The sequence below is a fragment of the Saimiri boliviensis genome, chromosome 2 (genome assembly GCF_048565385.1).
Source record: "Saimiri boliviensis isolate mSaiBol1 chromosome 2, mSaiBol1.pri, whole genome shotgun sequence".
Lineage (NCBI taxonomy): Eukaryota > Metazoa > Chordata > Mammalia > Primates > Cebidae > Saimiri > Saimiri boliviensis.
This window is the reverse complement of record NC_133450.1, coordinates 130,503,118-130,530,575: the sequence shown is the minus strand read 5'-3', so window position 1 is coordinate 130,530,575 and position 27,458 is coordinate 130,503,118. Positions and strand designations below refer to the sequence as shown.

Below are 27,458 nucleotides of genomic sequence, written 5' to 3'. Positions count from 1 at the left end.
GTCTTGCTCTGTCGCCTGGGCTGGAGTGCAGTGGTGGGATCTCGGCTCACTGCAACCTCCATCCTGGGTTCAGGCGATTCTCCGAGACAGGTTTTTCATATTACGTGTTTCATAGGTGATTCTAAGATTCAGGTGGCCCCTTGCCCAGGGAATTGCCCAGGGTCACATGGCAAAGGAGGGCAAGACAATTTGGTTACAGTTCATGAGTCAGCCACATGTGGGACTTACTTGGAGAGTTGAAAAAATGGCTGGTGCTTGGGGCCTATGCCAGGGATTCTAGTTTCATCAGGATGGGGTACAATCTGGACATCAGGATTTCTAAAAGCTCCCACTTCAGGGAATGCTGTCCAGCTAGCTAAAAGCAGGCTGGTGCCGGGACTGCTAGGTTCACCTGTCAGCTGGGCCACTTCCTTTTTTATTTTTTTGAGATGGAGTCTAGCCCTATTGCCAGGCTGGATTGCAGTGGCATGATTATCTTGGCTCACTGCAACCTCCACCTCCAGGGTTCAAGTGATTCTCCTGCCTCAGCCTACCAAGTAGCTGTGGCTACAGGTTTGTGCCACCACACCCAGCTAATTTTTGTATTTTTAGTAGAGATGGGGTTTCACCATGTTGGCCAGGATGGTCTTGATCTCTTGACCTCATGGTCTGCATGCTCAGCCTCGGAAAGTGCTGGGATTGCAGGTGTGAGCCATCATGTCTGGCCAGCTGTGCCACTTTCTTTTTTCTTCTTTTTTTTTTTTTTTTTAATTTCAAGACAGAGTTTCACCATGTTGGTCAGACTGGTCTTAAACTCCTGACCTCAGGTGATCTGCCCACCTTGGCCTCCAAAGTGCTTGGATTACAGGTGTGAGCCACCTCATCCGGCCCAGCTGTGCCACGTTCAAGGCTGAGCCACTGAGCTTCAGTTTCTTCTGAAAGGTGGGCAGTATTTAGCACTTAGGTCTGAAGGGTTCAGCTTGTTAATGTGAAGCATTCAGCGTCAGGATTATGACCCAAAGCCACTGCATCAGTGAGCCAGCATCCCTCATCACGGAAAGACTGTCTTAAATGAATGCTTTATTCTGTCCACACTTCTTCCACTTGTGAATTACAGCTGCAAAAATGTATCTTTCTACAGTAAGGCGAAGTGAAGCTGTTTCCCCCCTTAGGGTTCTTTGCTCTTTCCTGAGCTGCCAGGGATCGATGACCCTGTTTGCCAAGGACTCAGTGCCGCATGCTGCCTCTCCATCTCTGGTCCCTGCTGCGGTCGCAGCCAGTGGCTGGTTTTCAGCATGTGTTAGAATCCGTTCAGCTCTCGAGCTGTTTCTCTGTGGCCGTGTGTTCCAACGAATGTTGCCAGCTCCCCGCCTTCCGTCTCCTTCTCACACGGCTGTCTGTCCCACCTCGGTCCTCTGTGGGTACTGGGACATGGAGCTGGTGGTCCTGCTTGCCAAGTGGACATGCCTTTGCTCTTCATGGCCCTGGGTTCTGGTGCTCTCATCTGAAGCCCTCCTGCCCATTTCTCCAGCTGTGGAGCGTGTCTTCTGTTCCTGTACCCTATTAATAGCTCTTGGACACGCTGGCCCGCCTGTCTCTCCCATGCCAGGCCACGATACCTTTCAAGGCAACATCTGTCTCTTCATCCGTGTGACCTCAGGTCCTGGCAGTAACAGGCACTCACATAGCTTTTGGATGAGCTGTTCTTTGGAAACAGTGTCCTCAGCTCCTGGCATGTAATAGGCATTCACTGAATACTTGCTGAATAAATGAGTGGAAAAATCTCGATCTTCAGATAGCTTCAGAGAGTGTCTAAAATCTTTCTGCTTATCACATCCAAAGGATCTTTTCTCTGCTGCACCTTCTACCAGGACTCTGGGGTTGTCCATCAAGATCTCTCTCCTGAGGCCACCTCATCCCCCCCCGAGAGCCCAGGTGGAGTCAGCAGGGCAGACCAGTCACGTCCTGCTTTGGAGAAGCAAGGCCTCTCTGATGCCAGAGCCCTTGGCTGACCACTCAGCCATGGAGGCCAGGCTGGCTGGAGCCACCTCGAAAGATGAGGGGTGGTGACGTTGGCTTCTGTCTCTGAAATTCGTCTGCTTGTACTTGTGATGCTGAAATGACTAGTTAGCTCTGCTTTCTGAGCCTGGGCCGACATCCATGTCGATGATGTTGGAAAGGACCAGGGAGGGGCAGTGTCAGGGCCAGCGCGGGCCTAGCACACATTGCAGACCGTTTCTAGATGACAAGGCATCTTCCTGGTTGCTGGGTGAAGTACTTGAAGGAAACTCAGAAACCCGTGGGGGTGAGGACTGAGGGAGCGTAGCTGAGCCTTGGGGTGGGCTCTCCATTTAACCAGCATCTGCCCAGTGCGAGGCACCGGAGGCAAAGGCATGCACCTGGGCGAGGGCCCCTGCAGAGGCCATGTGGCTTTCTGAGAGATCCATCGCAGGGAGCATTGGCCAGGTGTGATGGTGGCTGAGAAGCCCAGGGAGGCTTCCTGGTCGAGGCGGGGAGGTTAGCTGGTCACTGACGAGAAGCGGAATGCGGTGCAAGGTGCAGGAGTCCGTCTTCTTCCCAGGCAAGACCGTGGTCGGAAAGGCACTGTTCAGTCGGCAGGTGGGAGCTTCAGAGTGAGAGTGCCGCCTGCCTGGGAGGCGCCATGCTGACAGCCCAGCTATGCGGACGGCCACCACCGCTGCTGGAGCTTGCAGAGCCAGCCAGGCCGGACCATGAGCTGCTGGAGCAGGGCTGGGGCCTGAGAGTCCTTCGAGGGACAGGAGGCAGGTCCGCTTTGCAGGGCGAGGGAAGGAAGGGGACCCAAGGGCCTCGGGTGGGGCCTGGGAGCTGCACTTCAGCCATGAGGAAGGGCGGCCATGATGGTTTCTAGCCTGGGGAGTGACGTGCCATGCTCCCCTTTGGGACGGTTCCCAGCAGGGTAGGGCCCACCAGTCCACGTGAGCCGTGCCCACTCTGCCACATCTGCTCTTCTTGGCCGCTTCCACCCCCACAGCCATCACCGGTGACTCTCGCCCTGAGTGGACATCAGCCCTTCCAGTGACTCGCATGTGCCCCATGGTGCCCCGATCCCCGCCCAGCACTGTTCCCGATGGGCGGGCATCCACCTGGCCTCTCCCTGGTGCTCACCCAGCTCCCTCCCTGACAGAAATTAGTCCGGCAGAGACGCTCCTGGGGAGGCTGTCCATGAGCCCCAGAGCCCCAGGAGGACCCTCTAGGCTGGTCTTGCTGGCCTGGGGTACAGCACTGCCTGGGGTGGGGTGGGGGCTGCAGATGGCTGTCAGTTCAGTACTGGAGCTCCTGGTGGGAGGGACAGTCAGCCTCTCACCCAGAGCCTTCCCGGAATCGGGGAGGAGAGAGCTCACTTGTGACAGTGTCGACAGGGTTTTGAGGACACAGTTCGGGAGCTGAAGGCCTGCAGCGAGCCGGCCGAGTGCCGCATGAGGCGTCAGACCTGGGCCCCTCCACGGCCACCAGGCCTCACCCTGGTCACAAGGGACCCAGGCAGGTTTTCTTTCCGGGCCTGGTGAAGGGCAGTGCCCCAGTGGTGGCTCCTCTGTGGGTAGGACACGACTGCCAGGAAGGGCTGGTATCCCAGCCGAGCCCCGGGGTGGGGAGTGGAGCTGCTGTAGGCAAGCCTGGGCTTCCAGTCCTCCCTCTCCACCCAGCCAGCCTGGTGGGTGGAGTCAAATCACCTCAGATTTGATGGAGCAAGACTTTTTTTTTCTTTTATTTAAAGGGCTTTCTGGTAAAGACTGGAAAAGCTGCTAGTCAAATTCCAGAAGAGCTGTAACACTGGAGAAGGCATGTTTGTAGCTCAGTTCGTGAACACACTCACACGTTCCACACTGCCGCCTTCTTGGCCTCCCTCCCCCAGCCCACCTCCATCACCTGCTGCTGCCCTCAAAGCGCGGAGACCCCTAGGGCCTGCACCTCAGGGCAGCTGCCAGGACTGCCAGGCCCCACCAGGGGCTGGCTTCCTCCCTCGGGGACACGTTCAAAGCTGCACTGGCTGGGGAGGCTCTGGGCGGAAGGGTGGAGAGACAAAGAGGTCTTTGTCCCTGTGGCTGGACAGGAGGACAGATGGGTCAGCCAACGCTTTGTGACTGGTGAGGCCCACCCGAGGTCCCAGCCTCCTGCCACCACCTGCCTGGGGCCCTGACACGTGCAAGACATCTCCATGTGCCTCAGTTTCCTGGCTGCAAAGTGGGGTCACCAGCACTCATAGCTTCATGCTCCTACTGTTTACCACTGTGGTGACTTTGCTGGGCCCTTCCCCAGGGGCACATGAGCTCACCACATCCCCAGTGCTTCCACGGCCTGGCGAGGGCTGGGGAGGACAGACCCACAGACGGCCACAGCTGCGCTGTGTGGGGAGGGGCACCTGCGACCATGGCGTGGGCCAGGAGGCAGGGACAAGACAGGAAGCTGTGTCCTGGCGGCTCAGAGACCCTGCGCTTGCAGAGGGTGCAAGGTGGTGGGGCAGGGTGGGGTGGGGTCTGGCTCTGGCCGAAGGGAGGGGCGGCCAGGTAAGAAAGGGGCTCCCATCACTTCATCTTTCTGCCAGGTGTGGGGCAGGGAGGGTGCCCAGCAAGCGTCTGCAGCTGACAGAAGGGCATGGTGCCCGAGGTTCAGTGTGGCTAGGAGCTAGGACGGAGCCATCTGCTCACTCCTGGGGTCCCAGGCCAGCCCCTCCCAGGCTGGGCAGGCTGGACCGAGAGAAGCACCAGAGCCGTGCTCACAGGGGCAGAAATGGGTGTGGAGGGCCAGCCAGGTTCTCAAGGTCCCTCTCCCCTCTGCTGTCTCTGGGCATACCAGTCACCCAGGGTGGGTGAGAATGGACTGGCCGCCGTCTGGTGTAGGGTCACGGGCAGAAACGCCCTCATGGCCAGGCCACTGGAGGGCCATACCCCAGTGGGTCACGTGAACCCCAGTGGGTACAGTCTCCAGCCACAATGTCTGCGCTCTACCCCACCTGCCGTGTCCTCAGAGGACTTAGCACAATGCAGGGCCCGCCCCCTGAGGACTGGAGGACAAGAAACTTGCTCTGTTCCTGCTGGTATCCCCAGTTCCCAGAGCGGCACCTGACTCCACACGCTGACACCTTTGTGTGCACTCTGCAGGTGGTGTGGGCCCCAGGGGCGGCAGGAGCGGAGTCGACGGGACGTGCTGCAAAGCTCCGAGGGTGCCTGTCTTACAGGGGCCCAAGGGGTCAGCAGGGAGCATCGCCCTCAGGCGTAGCCGGGTGTGCATGAGCCCGGCCCGCGTGCCACCAGGCTCACCCGTGGTGCGGAAGTCAAGGCCCTTCTGGGTGCACCCTCTACACTGAGCCTGGCACAGAGGCAGGGCCTTTGGGTAGAGGGGCACACCCTTGCTGATGGCCGGAGATGAAAGTGAGGCCCAGAAAGAGGTCAGGAAACTGGGGAGTGCCCTGATTCTTCCAGGGGTGCCTCCAGCTCTGCTCCTGTGGCGCAGCCGGCATCTCTCTGCACGTGGGGATTAAAGAAAAATGAAGGTTTTTGAAAAGCAGAGCCCAGAACTAGGGCCGGGCACACGGGAGGCCCTGGAAGAACTCTGAGCAGTGGGTAGGGACAGCACCAGGACTCCCAGGGCCATCTGGATTCCACTAGCCAAGGGAGGTTTGGGGACTTTCTGTGTCCCTGGGGGCAGCAGTGGGATTGGGGGAGGGGTCAGGGAAAGGATTTGGGCACAGTGAGGATGGCCTCAGGAGATGGGGGCTCCCAGGGGTCTGGCCTGGCTGGCAGGAGGAAGGGCTAGCCATGGGGGCAGGGTCACAGAAGCATGGGCATGTGGCAGAATCCACTGTGCCTTGCTGATAGCAAAGGGGGCTGCTTATTAAAGGTGCCGGGGCACAAAAATTAGCCAGGTGTGGTGGCTTGTGCCTATAGTCCCAGCTACTCGGGAGGTGCAAGAATAAAGGCCACTTAAACTCGGGAGGCGGAGACTGCAGTGAGCCAAGATCGTGTACTCCAGCCCAGGGCAGAGTGAGACTATCACAAAAATAAAAAAAGTGAAAAAAAAAGTGCCAGGGATGGCAAGGTGCAGGCCTGGGGCCGCGAGGTGCCCAGCCGCCTTCTTGAGCTGAGGTCTGGTCTGGGCACTCCCCGCAAATGGCCACAGCAGGCCCAGGGTGCTTTTGGCAGCCCGGGGCTCCTGGGTGTGTGTTCCCATTCCTCTGTGTGTCCAGGCTTCATCTCCCAGGAGAGGGCATCTTCCAGCCCTCACTCCTGACCCAGCTCCTCAAAGGAAAAGCAGGCATCCCAGGACCAACATGGCTCTGTGGGTGGTCCTGCCGGGAGGGCCATGGGGGCCTGGGGAGGAGGGTGCAGGCCGGACGGCTGGAGCAAGGAGCCCCAGGCTGGAGCTGGGTAGGCAGGTCTGCAGGGCCAGATCCCACAGGGCCTTGGGGCTGGGGCCCAACGGGCAGGACTGCATCCTGATGAGTGACTCCCTCAGAGAGCAGAGCACCAATCCCAGGCTGCCCCTGGGGTGGGTTCTCTTGGGAAGCCCCCCAGGCCCGACCCACAGCAGCCCACCAAGTCTGGCTGGGTGAATGCCATGGACGCCCACACTGGCAGTAGGCCTGTGCCAGGGCAGACCCACCCCAGGAGGTGCTGCTAGCTGAGCATGTGAGCCCTGTCACTGCTAGGGTGGGGACAGTGGCTTGGGCTGCTCTGGCTGGTCCCCTCATCCAGTCCCAGTGCACGAAGGCCCCGCAGAGCCAACCATCGGCACTGGCCAGGCCTGATGGAGAGGGAGGACCCCAGACAGACCCCCTCACCCCCTGCCTGCCGCACAGCCCTTGGCCTTCAGGGGGGCTCACCTGCATGGCATGCGGCTCCCTGACCTTGGAGGTCCCCCAAACGCCATGTGCCTGCCCCTCCAAGGCCCCCACCTGCCTGCTTGGTTCTCTCATGTCTGGTCACCAGGCGGCGCCCAAGGCCACGTTTTGCCGAGCCCAGAACACCGGAAGTGGTCTGAGGCCAGCAGGCCAGCACAGCCATCCTGCCTGGGCCACCGCTGGGTGCAACTGCCCTGGCCAATAGTGGACAGGTGGCCACGGCATCGCGTGGGCTACGCTTCTGTTCCGGGGTGGATGGCGCTTGCGTAAGGCTTCCAATGAACACCTGCCACCATCATGTGTTAGCACAAAGCTCCGGCAGATCTGGCAGCCTCTGACCTGCTGCCTGGGCCCCCAACTCTGCCACAGGCAGCCTGTCCTGCCTGCCAGTGTGGTTCTGTGGTCAGGATGGTGGCAGCTTGCAGCCGGTTGGCAGGGACTTGTCCTTCCCCGTGGCAGGGCCTGTGCCATCAGCCCTGCATCTCTGCACAGGTGGCCTCTGCCTTGGACCCTGGCCCAGCCCTCCTGGGTAATTTGTGCTCCTCTTCCACAGCCCAAGCCAAATGCTACTTCCTGTAAGAAACCTTTGGTGACTTCCCCAACCATGTCCCTGTGTGCTGGCCCCATCCTGGCCGATGGGGTCACCATACTGCACTGGCAGCAGCCAGGACAGCTCAGGTGGCCGTGCGGCAGGCAGGCAGGGGTCACTGCTGTGCACAGCCGCCCCGGAGCCACCTCCACACTGCACAGGCCAGCCTGTGGGCAGGGCATGGGGCCGTGGCACTGGCCTCCTCATGCTCCCCTGGACCCAGCGGGGACTCTGAGTACGGTGATGGAGAGTCGGCACCTGCCCTCCAGCCTGGCTTCCTGGTGGTGGCGGCCTCTGCCCAAAGCGAACCTCGGCGCCTGTTGCTGCAGCTGCAAGAAGGAGCCAGGCCCCCAACCCCGGCCTCTGTGCCCCCAAAGTCTCCCTGCCTTGCCCTTTCTCCCTCATTGCCCCAGAACACCTCGGTGACAGCAGACACACCTGCCACAGGGTCAAGGGGGCAGCTGCCTCTGAGAAGCCTGTCTGGTGTCTCTCACTCGGTACCCACTCCTGCCCTGCCCCAAGCCCAGCCCTGCCTTCTGAGAGCACCTCTGAGCACCTCTCACACAGCGTCATGCTCAGGAGGGCTGCTGGGGGGCGCAGCAGCCTTGTGATGAGGGCCCCGCCTATCAGCCTCAGCTCCAGCCTGTCCCAGGGGCCTCAGATTATAACAGGCAGCAGCATTTACCCTAAAGGACAAATGGGCTCCTGGGGAAGGGCAGCCTCTGTGGCAGTGCCATGAGAGCCTCCTGCCTCTGCTGGTAAGAGACTGCCAGGTCCCCATCCACCAGCCCCTCAGGAGCCACTGGCAGCCCATGTGGGGCAAGGTCCTTGGCCATGATCTTTGGAGAGGGCCTGGGTGTTCCTAGTGTTTCCACCCCCAGCTTACAGCCTGACCCCTCTCCAAGACACCAACTGCAAGGAAGCTATCCTGCCATCAGTGGGGTCCTCGTCAGCAGGTTTTGGGGCAGCCAGGGACCCTGGGGTCACCTTTCTTCCCAGATACCCAGGTTCTTCACGCTGTGATGCCAGCTGACAGTGGGAGTCCGGTGGGCTGCCCAGGGCCTCATGCCTCGAGAGCCCGCCACCCTCCTGCCACACCCGGCAGAGCACCGCTGCCTGCCCCAGAGGTGCCAGCCCTCCGAGCACAGGGCCTTGAGTCTTTCCCACAGACCCAGCAATGGGGAGTGGGGTTCAGGCCAGCTTGTTCCCTGAATTCTAGGCCCCTAGCCGCCTCCCTAAGGCCAGCAATGACCTCTCACTCTCAGAAGGCAGCTGAGATGGGGCAGCCCTTGGCCTTGTGCATTCACGTCCCTCACCACGAGTGCTCTGCTCAGAGGCCCTGCATTGGCCTGGGGACCCTGGGGCCAGAGTGAACCTGGAGGCTGCAGCCTGGGGCACAGTAAGCCCTAGGGACTGAGCGTCTGCCTGTGGGTGTGGGGTGTGTGCATGTGTGTGGAACGTGTACACGTGTGTCAACATGTGCACATTCCTCTGTGTGTGTGTGTGTGTGTGCTGTCTCTGTGAGCATGTGTGTGCCGTGGGTTTGAGGGTGTAACGAAGTGGGACAATTAGCCTGCCCCCCAGCAGCCTGTGGGTGGAGAAGGCTCCGAGGCCCCCGACTGGGATGGGGCCTGGCCAGGAGCTGGGAGGGCCGACTGGCGGGCTCCGAGTCCTGGGAATGTGCCCAGAGGAAGGCTGCACAGGCGGCAGCAGCGCCATAGCAACGTTGCACAAAGCGCTGGCCTACTTACACCCGCCCCCGCCCATCTCACTCCACGCCCAGGGAGGGGGCATAGGGCCTTAGAGGCTCCTGGGGGAGCCACGCGCCCCGGCCTGTGGTGGCTTGGTGCCCCGGAAGCTTTGTTTTCATCAGCCTTCCTCCCAGCCTGGGCCAGCCCTGCAGACACTCCTGCTCATCTACACATGAGGGTGAAGGTGGGGTACGGGGTCCAGCACCCAGCAGGCGCCCCCTGCCCTGGGCAGTTGTGGACCTGGTGGCTCTGAAAGGCTTTGAAAGTTTCCCAGCCCCGGTTCTGCTGGTGACTGCAAGGCAAGCTCAGGCCTCAGGCGTCGGGGCTTGAGGTCAGGCCAGGATCTGCTTACATGTCCTGCTCATGGGACAAGGCCCTTCATACCCTCTGGCTTCCCCACTTGGGCCTCTGTCATCGTCATGGCCAGGACACCTCCTGGCCTGGCAGAGCCCTGCTGACCAGCACAGCCTGAGCCTACCTCCTGGACCCAGCCTGACCTCTGGGCCTTCTGCCTGCTCCAGGAAGCCCACCTGGTCTGGCCTGATGTGTTTAGTGCCTTGGGGATGGAGCATGTGCCCAGTGCCTGGGAGGCTGAGGAACAGGCCTTGGGAGCTGGGCCTGAGCAGTGCTGGGCATCTGTAGGACTCTCAGGCCACCTGTTCTTTTCTGTGCTGGCCACACTGCTCTCTACATTGGTGAGACAGGGAATATACGGGGAGGTGGGGGTGGGGACAGTGCCCTGTAGGAGGCTAGGAAGCCAGGCCAAGGGCCAGCAAGGCTGTGTGGACGCCTTGTGGGTCACCCAGGCCCTAGGGACAGGAAGCCCTTCTTAGCCACACATGGGAGGTGGGATGTCACTCAACGCTACACATTGAAAACCAAGTATTTTCCTGAGGTCTACTGGAGGCCCGTGGCTGCGGCCCTGCTGGTGACCTGCTAGGTGACTGTGCTCAGTGGGGATCTCCCCACCTGCCCCAACCGGAGCCCTGGCACCTCTGGTCGACTCGTCTGTCTCTAGTTACCCCTCCAGACTGGGCGCCCCACCCCTCACCCACTGCTCCCTCATCCACCAGATGCGTCCCCTCTGTGTCTCCAGGGCCCTCACACGGCTGCCTGGGCTAGCGCCCAGCAGCCATCTGCAGAATGAAGGAATGGGCCGAATGAATGAAGCTTGGAGGAGCAGCCCCATGCACCCCACGTGTAATTGGGGGCTTGGTTGTCTGTTTGCACCAAGTGACCCCTTCCCAGGGACAGATGCAGTTGCTGTCCCCTCCCCCCCCCCGGACCCCCCCCCCCGGCTTTTGTAATTTATGCCACGAGGGGGGCCAGCTACTCGCTGGGGCCCTGCCTGGCAGCGGCTTTGTCCCCAGGCGGATTCCCAACAGCCGCCTTTGGGAAGAAAGGGCCCTTCTCCGGCCGGTGGTGAGGTCACCAGGAGGGGCCCCGCTCGCACAAAAGCCGCCCTCCCCGCCCCGCCCTGCTGGCAGCTGCCTCTTTGTCCCCAGCTCCCAGCCCAGGAGAGACGCTGAGGGGCCCTAGCTCAGCCTTGGAGGAGCCTGGGTTCGCACCCCGGGGCGGGTGGAGGAGCGCAGAGCAGGGGAGGGGTGGGAGCAACCCCCACCCCTGACTTTGCTTCTGATCAAGCAGCAACACCTGTCGAGGGGCAGACCCTTCCTGAGGCTTCCCATGGGGAGTCTGTGTCCAGCTGGCTGCCTGGGTCTCCAGGAGGGGCAGGCGAGCTTCTGGGGGTGGGGGTGGCAGCTGCAGGAAGGGGTGGGGAACCTGAGGGTTTAGGGGCTCCCTGGGCAGTCCCCTGGGGGGGTGGTCTCTGGGGGTGACCATTGAGATATGCAGACCAGCAGCTAAAACCAGGCCTCCCTGGCATGCACATGATGGAGTAAGGGGCTAGCAGGCCTGGGGTACTCCTGGGCACTTCCCATGCCAGCCACAAGGAGATCCCCATGAGCCCAGCTGTGGAGCTCCTGAGGGTACCCCTGGGACAGAGTCAGGGGTCTGAGTCTCAGAGAGGGCAAGGCCTTTGCCCAAAGCCCCACTCAGGGTGGTGGAGCACGGACCTGGCATCCCTGCCTCCCCCAGGCAGTGCACAAAGGAGGCATCTCTCCCCCGTGGAGGGCACTGGACACCTGGTGCGGGGCAAAGGGTCAGGCCAGTGAGGACTGGGTGCCAGAGGCCAGGGTGGCAAAAGCCATGCAAACAGAGCAGGGAGGGGCGGCATTGTCTGTCGGGCTCCCCTGTGTGTTCATGGAGCTCCCACTGTACACCTGGCCCACCCAGAACAGAAAGGAACTGCACATTCTTGGCCCACACGGAATGTGTGGTTGAGCTGGGACCCTGGCGCCACCGGAGACAGCAGCTGGGGTCTGACCTCTATCCTCAGGGCTGGGGGAGGAGGCAGGGCTGAGGCCCAGCCAGTGTGGCATGGAGAGATGGAGGGCGTGCATGATTGGGGGGGAGGGGGAGGGGGAAAGGCGAGGGTTGGCCGCTGTCCCCAGAAGTTCAGGAACTGTCTGTGAGGTGTGGAGGGCTGCCAGGCACAGCAACTTCCTAGCCTCTCTCCTCGTCACCAGCTGGCCCGGAGCTCCTTAGCAGGCCGTCCGTGGAGGGGGGTTGTGGAGCCTGAAGGGAGTGGCACACACCTTCCTGAGGCAACTGGACAGGAGCAGGGGCCAGGGGCCCTGCAGTGTGGCTCTGCCAGAGCCTGGCTGGCAGGGCTGGGGGCTGGTTACTGAGTCTGGGGCCAGGGAGAGGGGTGGCAAGGGATGGAGGTTCCACCAGAACTCCAAGCCCTGTCCTGAACCCCATGAGGGCCCCATGCCTGCACCTGGGGGCACAAGCAAGGCAAGGTGGTCAGAGACAGGAGAGGCAGGCAGCACAGGCGACCTCTGACCAGGTCCTCGGCTGGGTGGGGGCTGGCATCAGGGAGCGTCGAAGCCCCACCAGGAGGGAGGCCACCCTTCACCCTGAGGGCCAGGCAGCCAGGAGGCCTCCACGGCCTGAGGGTGGGGGTGCACACCGCATTGCTGAGGGACAAGTGTGGCCTGGGCCCCTCAGGGCTCCCCCACCAAGAAGCTGTCTCCTTCCCTGTTGCCTGGCACCTGGAATGTCCATTGTGCCTGTAGCTTAGCAACAGGCCTGTCGCCCCCACTGTTGCCACCCCATCCATGGCCGGCCCCCCACCCACAGCTGGCACCGCATTCCTCGGCAGGGCCCCTGGCTCTGCAGGCCCAGGGTTTCCAGGCAGGGGCCGGGCCCTGACTGCATTCGGCCAGCACCCTGGGGGACAGGCTGGGTCTGGCCTGAGGCATCTTTCCTTTTTTAATTTTTTAATTATTTGTAGAGACAGGGTCTCCCTGTGTTGCCCAGGCTGGGCTCGTGATCGTCTCATAGTGCTGGGATTACAGGCATGAGCCACCACGATCAGCCATTTTTTTTTTTTTTTTTTTTAAAGAAAAACTTATTATGGAAATTGTCAAAGCAAAGCACCAGCAGAATTGTGTGAAGAATCTTGTAGGCCGCTCCCCCCAGGAGTCTATGGCCAGCCTGGCTTGAGGTCTGCTCCCCGCCCCAACCCCGTTATTCAGAGTTGGATCTCAGCCACCCTGCCATTCCCAGCAATGTCAGCATGTTGCAAACGTGGCCACTCCTTAAACTCACAAAACAGCCACTCAAGCTTCCAACTTGCCAAATGTCCTATTTTACTTGTTTCTTTATTTTTTTGGTTGTTGTTGAGACAGAGCCTTACTCCGACGCCCAGGCAGTGGCGCAACAGACCTTGGCTCTCTGCAACCTCCGCCTCCTGGGCTCAAGCGATTCTCCTGCCTCAGCCTCCTGAGTAGCTGGGATTACAGGCATGTGCCACCGCTCCCAGCTAGTTTTTTGTATTTACGGGGTTTCACTGTGTTAGCCAGGATGGTCTCGATCTCCTGACCTCATGATCTGCCCGCCTCCGCCTCCCAAAGCACTGGGATTACAGGTGTCAGCCACCGCGCCCGGCTAACTGTCCTATTTTGAAAAAGACATTTGGTTTATTCAAATTGGGACCCAGTGGGGTCTGCGCACGGCGACCTGCTGTTGCTGCCTCAGTTTCTCTCTGGGAGCCCCAGGGCATTCGCAGTGGAGCTGAAGGGAGCAACAGGGTCTGGGGCTTGGAAGCACAGTCCAGCCACACTGGATGAAACTGAGCTGCAGCTGACAGCACAGCCTCAGAGGATCAACCAGCCGCGTGCAGGAAGTGCCGCTTAAGTTACTAAAGGGGTTTTTTGTTTAAGAAATAAAAAGAAATGTGTGTGAGACTCCTGGGTCTTCCAGCAGCGATTCTCAAAATTGAGTACCACAGCTACCTGGAGGGCTGGGGAATGGGGAGGCGGGGTGGGGGTTGGGGGTGGAGGGGGCTGGGCCCTGCCTGGAGTTCCGGCTCAGCAGGGGTGGGGCGGGGACGACGCTGAGCAGCCTATCCAGGGGCCCCATCTTGAGAAGCTCAGCGTCACAGGCACTTCATGAACAGACCTGTGGCTGAAGTTTAGCAATGGTGTCACCTAGAACACGTGAACTGCCTTGTGGGTTTTAAAGATTAAAAGAACGAAAATCAGTGCGCCTGACCTGTGGCAGGCATATCCGTCTCTCTGGGCAGGAGGCACCTATTACATATTACAATGGCTTCGGCACCCACCTGGTGGCAGCATATGCAGGTGACAGCACAGATGCGGGTGCTGAGGGCCTGTGACACCACCCACCTTAGCCCTCTCAAGGCTGCTCTGGGATGAGGAGGGCCAGACGCAGGAAAATGGATAGGAAACAAGACATGGGGTGAAGTCCTGGGCTGGGGGAAACACTCGACCCCAAAAGTCTGGCAGGGCAGGATGGCCTGCTCTGTCTGACCCATGCTGTTCAGCCACGTTAGAAGGGCAGGACAGACCAGTAGGGGCAAGAGGAGGGTGGCTTGGGGCAGTGGCATGCAGGCCCCCGACTCTCAGGAGCTGAAGGGCATCGCTGGCCGAGCATGGGAGGGCCAGGCACAGGCACCACCCTCCCCTCAGCCCCCCGCCGGTGTCCTTATCTGTGAGGGGGCACCACCGTGCTTTTCACCCCGACCTGGCATGGAACCTGGAGCCTGAAGTGGGCGGGAGGGAGGAAGGGGGCCTGCCATGGAGGGCCAGGAGGCCAGGGTGTCCTTCCCCACTCCCATCCCCTCTACTATGCTGCTTCTAGAAGTGCCTGCACCGGCCTGCCCCCTCTTTGAAGGGACAGATGTCGGGAGAAAGCTGATTATTGTCAAAGGCTGGAGGCTGTGACCGGAGATCTCGGTGAGCGTGACCCAATTCTGAGCTATTCTCAGCCTGGTGGGAGCTAGTTATTCCCTCCCGCCAACGCCACCGCTTCGGAGGCGGCCTGACTTTGAAACGCCCTCGTCCTGGCTGCCGGTCTGGGCCACGAAGGCTCCCCTGGGCACAGAGGCTCCTCGTGGGGAGGGCCCGTGGGCTGGCAAGGCCACTGCTGGGGCAGGGCAGCAGGCTGGCCCCACTGCACCCCTCCTTGCCCAGAGACCCACCTCAGGCAGGGACTGGCCCGCTGGCTCCGGGGTCCACACCCTGGCTCCCAGCCTGTCTGCCGCCAACATGCTGGCCATCTCGGGAAGCGACTTCTCTCGAGGCTCAGTTCCAGCGTCCAGAAGTGGGTGGTGCACATAGCCCCGGGACAGAAAGACTCGCCCACTCCCCCACCAACCCAGACCTACCACACAGGGTCCAGGCCACTGCCGCCCCCACAGCCACCTCTTGCCCTGCACTGTGTGCCCAGATCCGGGTGGCTCCTGGGAGCTCCACAGGGCAGGCCTCGGCGCCCTGAACAGGCAGGGGTGAGCACGTGGGAGGCACTCAGCTCATGCCTACTGGTGACAGCACCCACCCTCCCGTGGCTAGTGAAGACAGGACGCAAGGCCCGGCAGTCAGTCCCAGTTGCCCGCTCCCTTCTGGGGACATCAGGAGCCAAGCCTCTCTCTGGGGACCCTCTTCCTCAAGGCACCTCCAGGCTGGCATGTGACCCCAATAGCCCTGGGGCCGTGGAGCATGGAGCCCAGTGCTCACTCTGCTTAGAGCATCTTTGGAAATGGCACGTGCCAGCCCAGAGGCTGGAGCTCTACCCTCTCCATCCACTGCTTCTGGAGCACTGCCCACTTCACCTGCAAGGCTTGCCCATCCCTCTGCACAGGCATCTCCTCTCCTGAGAAGGCTTCCAGGACTCCACCTGAAAACCCTCTACCCTCTAGGGTCACGCATAGGGAACCACTTATGGCCAGGATTCCGGAGTCGCATCTCTGTGCCTCAGTTTCCCTATCTGTGCAATGGACTGTTGAGGGGGCTAGGGTCCCCTGGCAGCCCACCTGCCCTCCAGCTTCTGGGCCTGAGGAGGTGGGCCGAGACAGCAAAGCCTCAATGGAGGCAGAGGGGCGAGCCCCAGACCTAGACTGCAGGGGTGAGGGCCTCCTGGGCCCTCAGGGGCAGCCCTGCCTCCTCACATTCTGCTAGACAGGGTGTGCCTCCAGCAGCCTGCTGCCCTCCGCCCACCCAGAAACCCTGCCCTGGTCCCCACCTGTGCAGCCTGGGTTGGACCTAGCCCTCAGGGGCTCTTGGGTGAGAGAGGCTAGTCTCTGAGGCAGGCAAGGCTGGGGCACAGTGAGAGGCTCCAGGAGCAGCTCACGAGGGGGTCCCAGGCGAGACAAAGCCTGGGGGCGCTCCTGAGGGACTCTAATCCTGGCTCTAGGGAGGACCCGAGCTGGGGCCGTCCAAGCAGGTGAGTGAGGCCGGGGCCAGGGCCTGGGGTCCCCCAGGGCTCGGGTGGCCGGGAGTCAGATGTGCCGCTGTCTCAGTGCAAGGCAGCAGGGCCAGGGGGAATTTCCAGGGAAAATCTGAGGGCCCCAGGCGAGCACACACTGGGCCAGGCGGGGTGTCTCCAGTGAATCCTTGCCCCGTGATGAGCCCATGCTGTTGACTCAACCTGACCATCAGGGGCCTGCTGATCGGTCAGCTTGACTCATGGCCATGGGCCCCGGCCCTGCCTCTGAAAGTCAGGCTCCCCATCACAGAACTGGGGCACTGCATGCTTTCTGTTCCTCTGCTGTGGGGGCTCCCTCACGCCGTGGGTGTGCGGGACTCTCCCTCCTGGGCGTGAGATGGTCTGGGGAAGCATGCTGAGAAAGGGACATTTGAGTAGGGTCTTGAAAGACACAGAGGAGTTCAATGCTGGCTCAAGGCCAGGTGAGGTTCCAAGCTGAGGGAGCGGGATGGGGCCCAGCTGGCTCTAGAGGGCTATACGGTGGGGTGGATGCCTGGAGGCTCAGGGTCATCATGGGGCCTATGTGCAGGGCAGAGGGGCTGAGAGGAGTCTGGACTGAGACATCGACTGTCCCACGTGACAACTGAGGGTGGGGTGGGCTGTGCCTTCCCGCTCTCCATGTGCAGATCCTAGTGACTCACCCAGGGCCGCCATCTGGGTTACCAGCTGGGGCTGGAAAATGGGCACAACCTGGACCCTACTATGCCTGAGGCCTGCATGTCCTGTGACCCTCAGAGCTGTGCCTCAAAGAAAAGCTTCCTGGTGTTCACCCATCAGATCCCACGAAGGCCTTTGCTGCGGCCAGGAAGGGCAGGGCAGGCTTGGAATTAGGATCTCAGGGGTGTGCATCACCCAGTTCATGACACCCCAGTCACAGCCCTGACCCCAAAGCTCCTGGTATTAGGGTCACCCACTTCCATGGTGAACCCGCCAGGGGCCCCTCCTTTGCGCCCCAGGTGAGGAATGAGGTACAGGGGAGGCTGGGTCCTGGAAGGAGGGGACAAACCCCCAGGGCTGGGCGGAGCCACTCTCAGGGACACAGACCTCCCAGACCACATCAGTCACAGCCACGGGCCCTACAGTGTGACATTTCACAGGGACCAGGTGGCCTGGGATAGGCTCTTCAGGGCTGCATGTGAGAAACCCAGGCAGCCACACTCAATTTTAGCCTGGGGCTGTGGAGGAAGGCCCAGCACTCTTGGACCACCCCAACCCCAGGGACAAGTGGCCTTTTCTGCAGCCAGATGGGGGTGGCCACACATTTGCCCCTTTGTCCTGGAGTCTGGAGTGCCCGACATGCCAAACCAGGACAGGGAGGAGCAGGGGCCAGGGCAGAGCGCAGGCAGGGCTGGCCTGGAGGGCAGCTGGGGTGGCCTTGGCCACCAGGGACCACGCAGCACAGAGGGGGCGGCACATTTATTGTTCATCACGCACACTTGGGGCCAACACCGGGGAAACTGAGGCTCTCAACAGCGACTGGTTCCTGGGTAGAAACCCAGGCCCCCTGCGCACCAGAGGCAGCTCCAGGGTCCCATGGCTGATACACGCACTGGTCCTCCCTTGAGGCCATCACACACCAGGGCATGGGCAGAGAGCCCCAGCCCGGGCGTCCCACCCTCTGTTCTGCTTTGGGAAAGGCCCCCTCAGGCTTTAAGAGGAGATCACACAGCCACCGTCCCTGAGAGGTGTCCTGGATGCGCCTCCCCCACCCACACCATGATCCCCGTCGCGGGACCTCCTGCACGCCCCTGGCTTCAGTGAGGGGCAGGGGTCCCTGCAGAGTTCACAGGCTGGCATTCACACCCTGGTCCCAACACAGACTTGCCCAGTCACCCGTGGCAAACAACCCGCTGTGCTGCTCCTCTCCGCAGCGCCGCGCGGCCTCACCAAGTGCAGCCTGTCAAGGGACTCTGGCTGGATGGGGGCTGCCCCTGCGTCTTGGACATGAGTGGACGGAGGGCTGGGCTGAGCCCAGTGCTGTGACATCAGCCTGGAGGTCAGAGAGCAGGGTCACCTCCCTGGTTCCTGGGCTGGCCTGGTCTCCTAGTGCTGGGGAGAGCCGGGTAGGGATCCTGGGTCAGCTCACCTTGGCTGCCGGCGAAGGCTGGAGCCTTGGCCCAGGGACTGGCAGAGCACGAGGTGGTCTCAGGCCCTGCGGGGCAGCCCGGGCTGTGGGAGCCCGACGGCCAGATGCAGCATGGCCTCAGGGACAATCCTCCTCCTCCACCCCCTTCCTGCTTAGGCCCACCTGGAGAGAGGGTCCGACTCCCCCCAACCACCCTCTAGCCTCAACACCCAGGAGAGCCTGTGGCAGTGGAGACTTCATGTTGGCAACAAACAGCAGCTGGGACAGGCCGCGGGGCTAGACAAGAAAGGCCGAGGCCCAGCCCCAGCTCTGCTCCTCCATCGCAGCCGTCCTCCTGCCCCTGAACTCTAGCCACCCAGAAGGCCCTGAAACCCCGCCCCACCATCTGTGTCTGACAGGCACCGACCATATAAGGTGCCTCTGGCCTCCCTGCCCAGCCCTTCCATGCTCCCAGCTCCCTGGTGCCCAGGGTGGCAGCCCCCTAGCCTGGGGTCTTGGTGGCGAAGGTCAGGTAGCCGGTGTGGCCCACGGCCTCTTTCATGGGCGTGCCGCTGCGGAAGGGGCTGGTGTCGGGGCTGGCAGGGCCATCCGTGCCTGAGCCCAGGTCGGGCAGTGGCAGGCTGACGGTGCGCACGTTGTAGACCTGCGGCAGCACCTCCAGGGTGCTCAACTCCGAGAAACCACGCGCCGCCAGCGCCTGGCATGTGCGCTGTACCTGCTCGATGCACGGCGAGAAGGAGCAGAAGCGCCCGCCTGTGAGAAGCAGGACCTGGGCTCAGAGGGTGGGGGTGGCAGAGCAGGGCGTCTAGCCCTGGCATCCCCAGACTCACACCCTTGGCCAACACAGACTACCAGTCCTCCAGAGAGTGGGGACTGCAGGGCAGAGGGGCCTGGCACCATGGTTCCTGTCACCCGGCTTGGCTGTGCCAGGTCCTCCCATGTTCCAGGCACCAGGTCAAGCCCGTGCTGCCACCGTCTCACTTGGCCCTCCACGGGCACCGCCCTCCTGCCTTCCATGGGGCCGCAGGACGCTGGGCCTGGAGCAGCAATGACAACACCGCAGTGCAGTGTGGGGTGGGGCGGGGGCTGGGGCTCCAGCAGGCGGGGGCCGCTGCTGTCACAGGAAATTAGAGGCTGTCGCTGCTCCCGGGAACAGGAGGCGCCTACTCAAAGCGGAGCCCGAGTGTGGCAGCCCCTCCCTCCCTCTCTCCTCCCACCAGGGCAGCCACGGGCTTCACTCAGCCTGGCCCGGAGTGAATGAGAGCGCAGCCCCGGGCCCTGACCTGGCAGGGAGGACCTGGGGAAGCCAGGGCCAGGTGGAGGTACGTGGCCCATGCAAGTGTCCTCAAATGTCCCTGAGGCCTGGTCCCCTCAGCTGTGCCCTGACACGGGGCTGCCAGGAGGTCCAGGGTTAGAGGAGGCTCCTTCTGCGTGACAGCAGCCTAGAGAGGCACCAGGTCCTGCTGATGTGATGCTGCATGCTGCACCCTCCCTGCAGGCCCCCCGAACGAGTCAGGAGCCTGTGGACTCGGAAGGGGCAGTACAGGAAAGGCCCCGACGAGGGAGGTCGTAGGGAAAGGAACAGTCCCAGAGGCAGGTGTGGGTTCCCGGGGCCACTTCTGAAGAAGGAGTCAGAGCAGGAAGGGGTCCCAGAGTGGGTTCTCCTGCGTTCAGCCTCCCCAGGACTGCGCCCAGGCTCAGAAGTGTCCCAGAGCCCGGGAGTCTGCAAGGGTGCAGGGGCAAAGGTGGAGGGGAGGAGGCAGGTGTGGAGATCCCCACGGCCACCCTCAGGCTCCTCAGCAGAGACCAGGACCCAGGAGTCAGGGCTGAGCCAGAGCCAGCAGGGGACCCTCGGCCACAGCCTTGCTGTCTGCAACCGGCCTCGGCTCATCTGAGGTGGGGTGTGGTGCCCCGCCCCCACCCTCCACCCTCTCACAATTCAACTCTCAGCTGGGATAAAGGAAGGGGGCCCTGCTGCCTGAGCCGTTCCTTCTCCAGAAAAGGGAAAAACCTGGGCCTCCCAGCCGCCTCCTTGGCTTGGGGCCCGACCTTCCCCAGGGCTGCCCCGCCTCCGCACCCAGCATCTTCCCTATAAGGGGCCAGCTCCCTGGGCTCCACAGCTTGGGGTAGGAGAATCGTTGGAAAACCGCAGGGGCAGGGGTTCCAGACACCTCCAGCTGGGCCTGCCCTGCACTTAGGGGGCGCTGCTGCCTTCTCCCACTGGGGGGTTGGGAGAGGCCAGAGACCATGAGCAGGGCCCAGCTGGGGCCCATCCTCCTCAGCTCAGCCTGCGCTGGCCAGCCCGAGCCACTCCTCACCTCAAGCCAAAATGGGGCCCTGGCCTGGCCACCGCCTTGGTGTGTCTTGGTTTCTAGACCAAGGAGCTCCCAGGAGCTCAGCCCTCACCCTTGACGCCCTGCCCCAGGCTGTGCCTTTCCCGGAACCCCTGAGGTACCTTCCACCTTGAGGGCATCCCACGCGTGCCCCACGGCCTCCCAGGGTGATGGGATGTCCAGGAAGACGGCATCAGCCACATGGCTCACGCCAAAGCCGCTGCGGCACACGTCCTGTGTGCGCACAGTCACCCAGCGGCCCACGCGGTGCTCCTGGAACTCCTCCCGTGCCTTCTCTGCCCGCTGCTGGTGGAACTCCACCGTATGCAAGTGGCCCGTGGGTGCAATGGTGCGGATGATGGCGTGGGACACAGAGCCACTGCCCGTGCCTGTCGGGACAAGATGGGATGGGCAAGGCATCAGGTGGGACTGCTCGGGGCCCACAGACTTCTAGGAAACAACCCCGAGCTCACCCTAGAGACCCGCACAGGGCTCAGGAGGACCCCAGGCGACTGGTGGGGGCTGTGTAGTCCCGGCTGCCTAGAGCCCTGGCCAGCCCTGCATTGGGCACACTGTCTAGGGCGTGAGCTGGGGTTGACAGGCTTTGTAGGCTGTGGTGTTTGCTGTGGGCACAGGCAGGCCAGCGGCAGCCCTGCTCCATCCTGCCTGGCGCAGGTACAGGAGCTGAGAGAGCCCGCTGGCTGGAGCCTCCCGGGGAGTCTGCAGAAGGAACAGAGACCCATCCCATGGTTCAGCCCTGTCTCCTCCCATGCACGGCCAATCCCCTCCTCAATCCCCGTCACTAGTGGCCTACCCTGCCGGACCTCGTGCCCACCTCTCCCCAGAAGCTCCTTGGTCCCCTTTGAGTCAACTCACTCCCACCAAGCCAGCCCAAACCTGCCCCCACCACACAGGGGCTTGGGCTCTGCTCTGGCCTGGTTGGACTCAGGATGCAGGGCCCGGCCACCAGCCCCACAGCCCTGGTCCCTCCCAGCACGCCTGCCCCCAGCTTCCCCCCAGACCATCCCCCTGCTTGACTCCCCGTCCTGTGGCAACGGGCCAGGCCCTGCGTCCCTCCTCCCTCTCCAGCTTAGGGGCCATTTACCTGATGGCACTCCCATCCCCCGGCCCCTCCACAAAGACTCCTGCTAGAGCATCCACTGCACACCTTCCACCCACCCCTCAAACCGTAACAGTGCTGAGCATCGCAGTGCTCAGCCAGACCCTTGGAGAGGCCTCCACCCACTCCCTCTATCCTGTCCCACCTCCTGCCGCCTCCCACATTCTCTCCAGGGGCTGGCCCCTCGCCCCACCTGTCCAGCCCCTCCCCTAGGTGCTCCCAGCCTGCTGCCTCTGCCCTCCGCAGAGCCTGGCCGTGCCCCCTTCCCAGGGGTGAGTCTGACTGCTTCCCAGGTCGAGGTGGCCTCCGGAGTACAGCCCGGTTCCCCTTCAGCCTCACTCCCAGCCCCTCCGTCTCCCCCACTGAGCCTGACTTGGGTGCACGCTTCAACTGCAGGGATTCTGCACAGCTCCTCCCTGGTGCAGAGCTGTCCCTTGGCTCCTCGTGGGTCCCTCTCATCATGTTCAACTCAAATGTCCCCTCCTCAGAGAGGTCTTCCCTGCCTGGCCTAGCTGGAGAGACCCCACTCTGGGTCCTGCTCAGACACACAGCCCTGTCTCACAAGCTTCATAACCTCAATGGACACACCCAGGCTGTGTCCCCCTCTCTCCTCGAGGGCAGGAACCTGATCTATCTTGTTCTCTGTGCCTAGGAGGGGATCTGGCATATCTGAGGAGGCCACAGGAGGAGCGTGCTGCTTGATTGCGCTCTCTCTCGAGGGTGGGGCAGGGGAGGAGAGGCCAGCACCCTGCCACAGGATGCACAGGGAGCTGATGGTGCTGGCTCTGAGTCTTGCTCTCCACCCAGACATCCCAGGGAGAGACAGGGTGACTGCAGCCCTCAGAAAGCCAGCATGACAGTGCTAGGCACTCTTTGTGAACCTGGACCCTAGCCCTCTTGCCCATGAGAAAAATGCCACCAACAACCTAGATGCATCTGGGCCTGGGGCCAATCTTGGCTTCAGTCGTCACACCAGGCGGCCCCAGCACCTGTATGTGTGCAGGGGTTTCCACAGCCCAGGTCCTGGACTCAGATGGTGCTCACGTTCATTGGTGGCAGGTGAAGATCTAATCATGGATAAGGATGGGGAAGGCTCCCAACCTGCAACAGCTCCCCAGGGTAGCCCTGGCCTCTCTCCAGAAGGAGCAACTCTCTCTGCTTCACCATCAGCACAGAGGATGAGAGAATGACAGTCAGCACCCAGGACAGCGCCAAGCATCTCGCTGGCCAGGCCCCACCAAGGCAAGCAGGACCCTCACAAGGGCACCACGTCCTCCCTAGCTCCCCAGTCTATTTCCCACCACCTCTCACTCCAGTGACAGCACCTGCCTCCGAAGGGGCTTCCCTGCCTCCACCTTCACTGCCTGCTGTCAGCATCCCAGAAAGATGTGAAAACAGAAGCTGAGGAGCCACGTCTGTCTGTAGGAAGGGCAGGCTGGAGGCTCTGACCTCCACCTTTGTGTCAATTTCTGAGTTAAACTGAGGCAGCCTGAGGAACTCACCAGACTCACAGACCACAGAGCCGGGCCGAAGTTCCAGCATCATGGTGATGAGGGCAATGTCCGTGGAGTAGAGGATCTGCGTACGGTGCGGCAGGTTCAGAGTCCAGAGCTCAGGCGTAGGGTGCAGCACGTACACCCAGCCACCTCGGCCACACGTCACCTTGGAGCCGAAGGGGCGGCCGATAAGGTCAACTGAGTGCCGCAGGACACCATGCCGGGTCTGGGTCTGTGCCCCACGCTGCACACGCACTGCCACCATTGCACCGTGGCCCAGTGACAGGATGGCTGTGTCACCCTCCTTGATCAGCTCCTCGTATGCCACGAAGCTCATGGTGTTAATATCTAGCAAGTGCCAAGGACCTGGAGAGGGGTGTGTGTAGGTACGAGCAAGTCAGGAGGCAGGAGTAGGGTCTGGCGTCTAGGTAGAAGGCTGAGATTCCAGCAGCGGATATGGGCGGGGTGTGGCTGGTTCAGCCTCTGTCACTGCCTGACAGGGAGCCCAACAGCGCTGCGCCCTGGTCTGGCCTGCGCAGCCTTTCTTGGTCTAGGACAAGAGATAGGGACTGTGCGCCTAAATCATAAATTAAAAGACTGGGGCTTGGCAATGGCGGAGGTTGGTCCCAAGGATTCCCAGAGTGAGGACCCGACCCTCCCATCACCCTTCTCCAGGAGCTTCACTCCTATTCCCGAGGTGTGAAATGAGAAAGCGCTTTTGCGAGGTGTCCACCGGCTGGGGAGAGGCAAATGGTCAATGAGATCACCTCCAAGCCAGGCTTGATTCCTCGCCCCAATCTCCCCCACAACAGGCTCCTGAGTGGGCGGGGAACAGGGTATGCCAGAGAGGTAAGGGCTCCCCAGGAAGGGCCGTCAACGCAAACACCGCCCAGCCGGTGCAGAAGCAGCGAGGGGGCAGGCCGGGGCGGCGCGGGCCGCCCGTGCGAGGCTGGAGAAACAGGCCCTGCGTGCCGCGCCGGCCCGGACCACCCTTACCCTCGCCCTGCCATCCTGGGCCCCGCAGAGTCTCACCCGCGACTCTCCCTCCGCCAGGGCTCCACACATGCCTCCGCGACACGCGGCGGCGGCCACGACACTTCAGGCTCCGCGCCCACTGATGACGTTGCGCCCCGCCCCGCCCCCTCAGCGCACGGGATCCTGGGAGCACCAGGCTGCCCTTCCCGTCCCTCCCAGAGGACGTTTCCTGGGCGACTTCTGACTTTATGTGAGCTGCTCTGTTTACAGTTGCTGGTTGCTGGAAGATCGGAAGACGGGACAAAATCCAGAAGGCGGGCGGGCGGGCAGCGCGGTGACTGTCACCTGTGAGCCCGCGTTTCGGGAGTATGAGGCAGGAGGTTCTCCTGAGGTCAGGAGTTCGAGACCAGCCCGGGAAACGTAGTGAGACCCCCCCCCCACCCCACCATCTGTACAAATAGTTACAAACAGACAAAAGGGCGCCCTGTCCCGCCGGCCGCGGGTGGCCGTCATACCCAACCACATTTGAAGGGGTTCAGGAGCCAAGGCGTGGCTGTCACTGCTGTCCAGGACCCCTTTGACAGGCCCTGGGAGTTCACCAGAGGGCTGGCCCGTGGTCCTCTACGAGGACACTTTGCCACAGACATTTTGTCATTGCACACTGCTCTGGGAACACCCCTGACTGGGCCCCAAGATGAGTTCCAGAAAAGAAATCGCAGGTCAAGGGGCCATCCCAGAAGGCTTGGGCTAGGGTCAGCCAGAGGTGCAGAGACAGGGGCCTGGAAGAGTCTGCAGAAGTGGCCTTCGGCCCAGGCCCTGCCTCCGCCGGAGGGGACACGTTCTGAGTGCAGAGCTGCTTCTAGGAGGGAGAGGGGGTCCCGCGTCCCCTTCTTGGGTCTGGTGAGGTGCCAAGCAGGAGACGGAGGAGGAGCTGCTGGAGGAGAGGCAGAAGGGAGAAGCGGGAGTGCTGTTCTGTCTCCACAGCGCTCTTCTCAGCTGGCTCCTCTGTGGAGTGTGTGCAGGAGAGTGGGGGCAGGGGACGGGCATTTTCTTCCTCCAGCCCCTAGCTCTCAGGGCCAGGTCTTGGAGAGGAACAGAGACCCCCTCCCCACCCACCCAGCCTAGGGGTTAGCCTGCACCCGAACCCAAGCCAGTTAGCAATGACCTTAGGCCACCCTCCCCAGGCACTCTGCCGCTGCAGCCTGGTAAAATTAGGTGGCCATGCTCCTTCAGAGCCAGCTCTGCTCTGGGACCTTGGCAGCCTGTGGGCACTCTCAATGCTCTTGCCTCTGGGGCAGGCCAGGCCAGGGCGTCTGTGGCCCTTGCCATGGGCTTCTCGGGGTCCATCGTAGAAACCCAGGGGTCCAACCTCAGCCCCTCTCTGTCCCTGCCCTAGCTGGGCCTGGAGCTGAGAGCCCCCAGGAATAAGATGGTGAGAGGCCTTCCATAGCCTCCCACTCTCTGTGGGCTCCTGTCCCTGTGGGGCCACCATGCTGGCCACCAGCTGCCTCTACATCTGCCTCATGGCCTCCCTGCCTTCTGCTCTCAATGTCGAGACAACCCAGTCCCATCCATGGCTCCCCAACCTCTGTTCCAGCAGATGCTTCTCTCCCTTGATGATGCACCCGCCTGAGTTACCCCCTAATTGGTCCCTTGGGGGATTCTGACTTTCCATTTCTCTTGGGCTTCTCTTCCCCAGCCTCTCAGCTGTGGTGTAGAGTTAAGTCGGCTGCCTGTATGGGCCTGAGTTAGGATTTGGTGACTCGGCGGTGGTTTCCCTTGGTTCCAACTTCCCATTTGCTTCTCTGACCATTACTGGCTGGCCAACTCCTCCAGTGCCCCCTCCTCCAGGCAGCCTTCTCAGCCCTGCCCATATGCTCCATCTGAGCCTGCCCCAGTCCCCAGCCTGAGTCCTCAAGCAGAACTAACGACCCTACCTCAGCTGATGATTCCCTGCACAGTTTGTACTGGGGCTCCCCACAAGGGGCTGATGCTACATATGCCCAGCTGTGTTATCTCACTGAATTCTCCCCTGGATCCTATGAGGGAGGGAATAGTTTATAGATGGAGAAACAGAAACTCAGAGAGGTTAAGTAACTTGCCTAAGGTCACAGCCAGTGAGGTCAAAGTGGGATTAGGATTTGAAGTCAGTAAACTCAGCACTGAGGAGGCTGAGAAGGGAGGACTGCTGGAGGCCAGGAGTTGGAGCTTCCCCTGGGCAACATAGCAAGACCCCGTCTCTTAATTCATTAAGAATTAAGGCCGGGCACGGTGGCTCAAGCCTGTAATCCCAGCACTTTGGGAGGCCGAGGCGGGTGGATCACAAGGTCGAGAGATCGAGACCAACCTGGTCAACATGGTGAAACCCCGTCTCTACTAAAAATACAAAAAATTAGCTGGGCATGGTGGCGCGTGCCTATAATCCCAGCTACTCAGGAGGCTGAGGCAGGAGAATTGCCTGAACCCAGGAGGCGGAGGTTGCGGTGAGCCGAGATCGCGCCATTGCACTCCAGCCTGGGTAACAAGAGCGAAACTCCGTCTCAAAAAAAAAAAAAAAAAAAAAAAAAAAAAAAGAATTAAAGCCAGTAAACTGGCTTCAGAAAACCAATGGCCGATCTGAAGAAAGGGGGGAACAGGCAGGAAGGATGCCCACGGGGGAGGCTGCTCTGTCCACGCCCCTGGCAGGGACCACGTCACTGTGGTCCCTCCCTCTCTGACCAGCCCAGTCTCCTGCCCCACTGTGCTCTGTGACCCCGTCAGCCCCTGCCCCTCTCCTGACCTCAGCCTACTTCCTCTTCGGGTTCTGCAGAACTCAGGGGCAGGGCACTTGGAGGAGGCAATGCTGCCTCTGCTGCGCTCTGGGAGCAGACTCCAAGGATGGCCCCCCGAGCCGCGTCATGTTCTGCGAATAAAAGGCCTGGGCCTCCTTTGAAGCCCCCTCTAGGCCCAGTGGTTCATGTGTAACCAGGTGTGATTTCTGAGGAGCCTGGGCCAAACACTGCCTGGTAACAGCACCAGCCTTCAGCTCCTTGGGCCCTCGGGAAAGCAGGGGTCTGCAGATGGGGCAGGTGAGCTGGGGGGAGGCCAGCACGTTCCAGACCCTCCCCTTGTGCCCCTGTTCTGGGGGCCACTAAGGCTCCCAATCAGCCCCTGCCTGCGGGGCCTCACCCTGACACTTGGGTCTCACCTGCTGCTGCTGCCCCGTCACAGCTGCCTGGCCTCTGCCCTGTCGGTTGGCCCCAGGAAGCTGGCACAGGGCTGGCACTCTCCGAGGGTGGAGGGATTGCTGGGCCTATGACTGGACACTTCTGTCACCAACTTCTGATCTGTCTGCACACTGAGACCAGCTGGGCAACACAGCGAGACCCCTGTCTCAACAGAATAAAAACAAAAATAA

At 61.6% G+C, this 27,458-nt stretch overlaps 1 protein-coding gene, 1 long non-coding RNA gene and 1 other non-coding gene across 4 annotated transcripts; all 3 read right to left on the bottom strand.

Annotated features, from left to right (window-relative positions):
* Positions 1 to 3,733: 3,733 nt before the first annotated feature.
* On the bottom strand, positions 3,734 to 3,795 carry LOC120361442 (U7 small nuclear RNA). The gene has a single exon (XR_005577634.1). It is a non-coding gene; the product is annotated as a U7 small nuclear RNA (small nuclear RNA).
* A 13,657-nt stretch (positions 3,796 to 17,452) lies between these two features.
* LOC141583674 (uncharacterized) lies at positions 17,453 to 18,225 on the bottom strand. The gene is made up of 2 exons (XR_012516437.1): positions 18,138 to 18,225; positions 17,453 to 18,041 (listed from the first exon to the last, which is right to left on the bottom strand). It is a non-coding gene; the product is annotated as an uncharacterized LOC141583674 (long non-coding RNA).
* A 17-nt stretch (positions 18,226 to 18,242) lies between these two features.
* Positions 18,243 to 26,558, bottom strand: TRMT61A (tRNA methyltransferase 61A). 2 transcript variants are annotated; one of them, XM_010343951.3, is made up of 5 exons: positions 24,119 to 26,558; positions 23,253 to 23,452; positions 23,093 to 23,168; positions 20,593 to 20,859; positions 18,243 to 18,890 (listed from the first exon to the last, which is right to left on the bottom strand). In XM_010343951.3, exons 2-5 carry the CDS (start codon positions 23,421 to 23,423, stop codon positions 18,619 to 18,621), a joined length of 786 nt encoding a protein of 261 aa, XP_010342253.1. In that variant the 5' UTR covers positions 23,424 to 23,452; positions 24,119 to 26,558; the 3' UTR covers positions 18,243 to 18,618. The 2 variants fall into 2 exon arrangements, with proteins under 2 accessions (XP_010342253.1, XP_003933412.1); XM_003933363.4 differs by having other exon boundaries at positions 23,093 to 23,452; positions 24,119 to 26,531.
* Between the last annotated feature and the right edge of the window lie 900 nt (positions 26,559 to 27,458).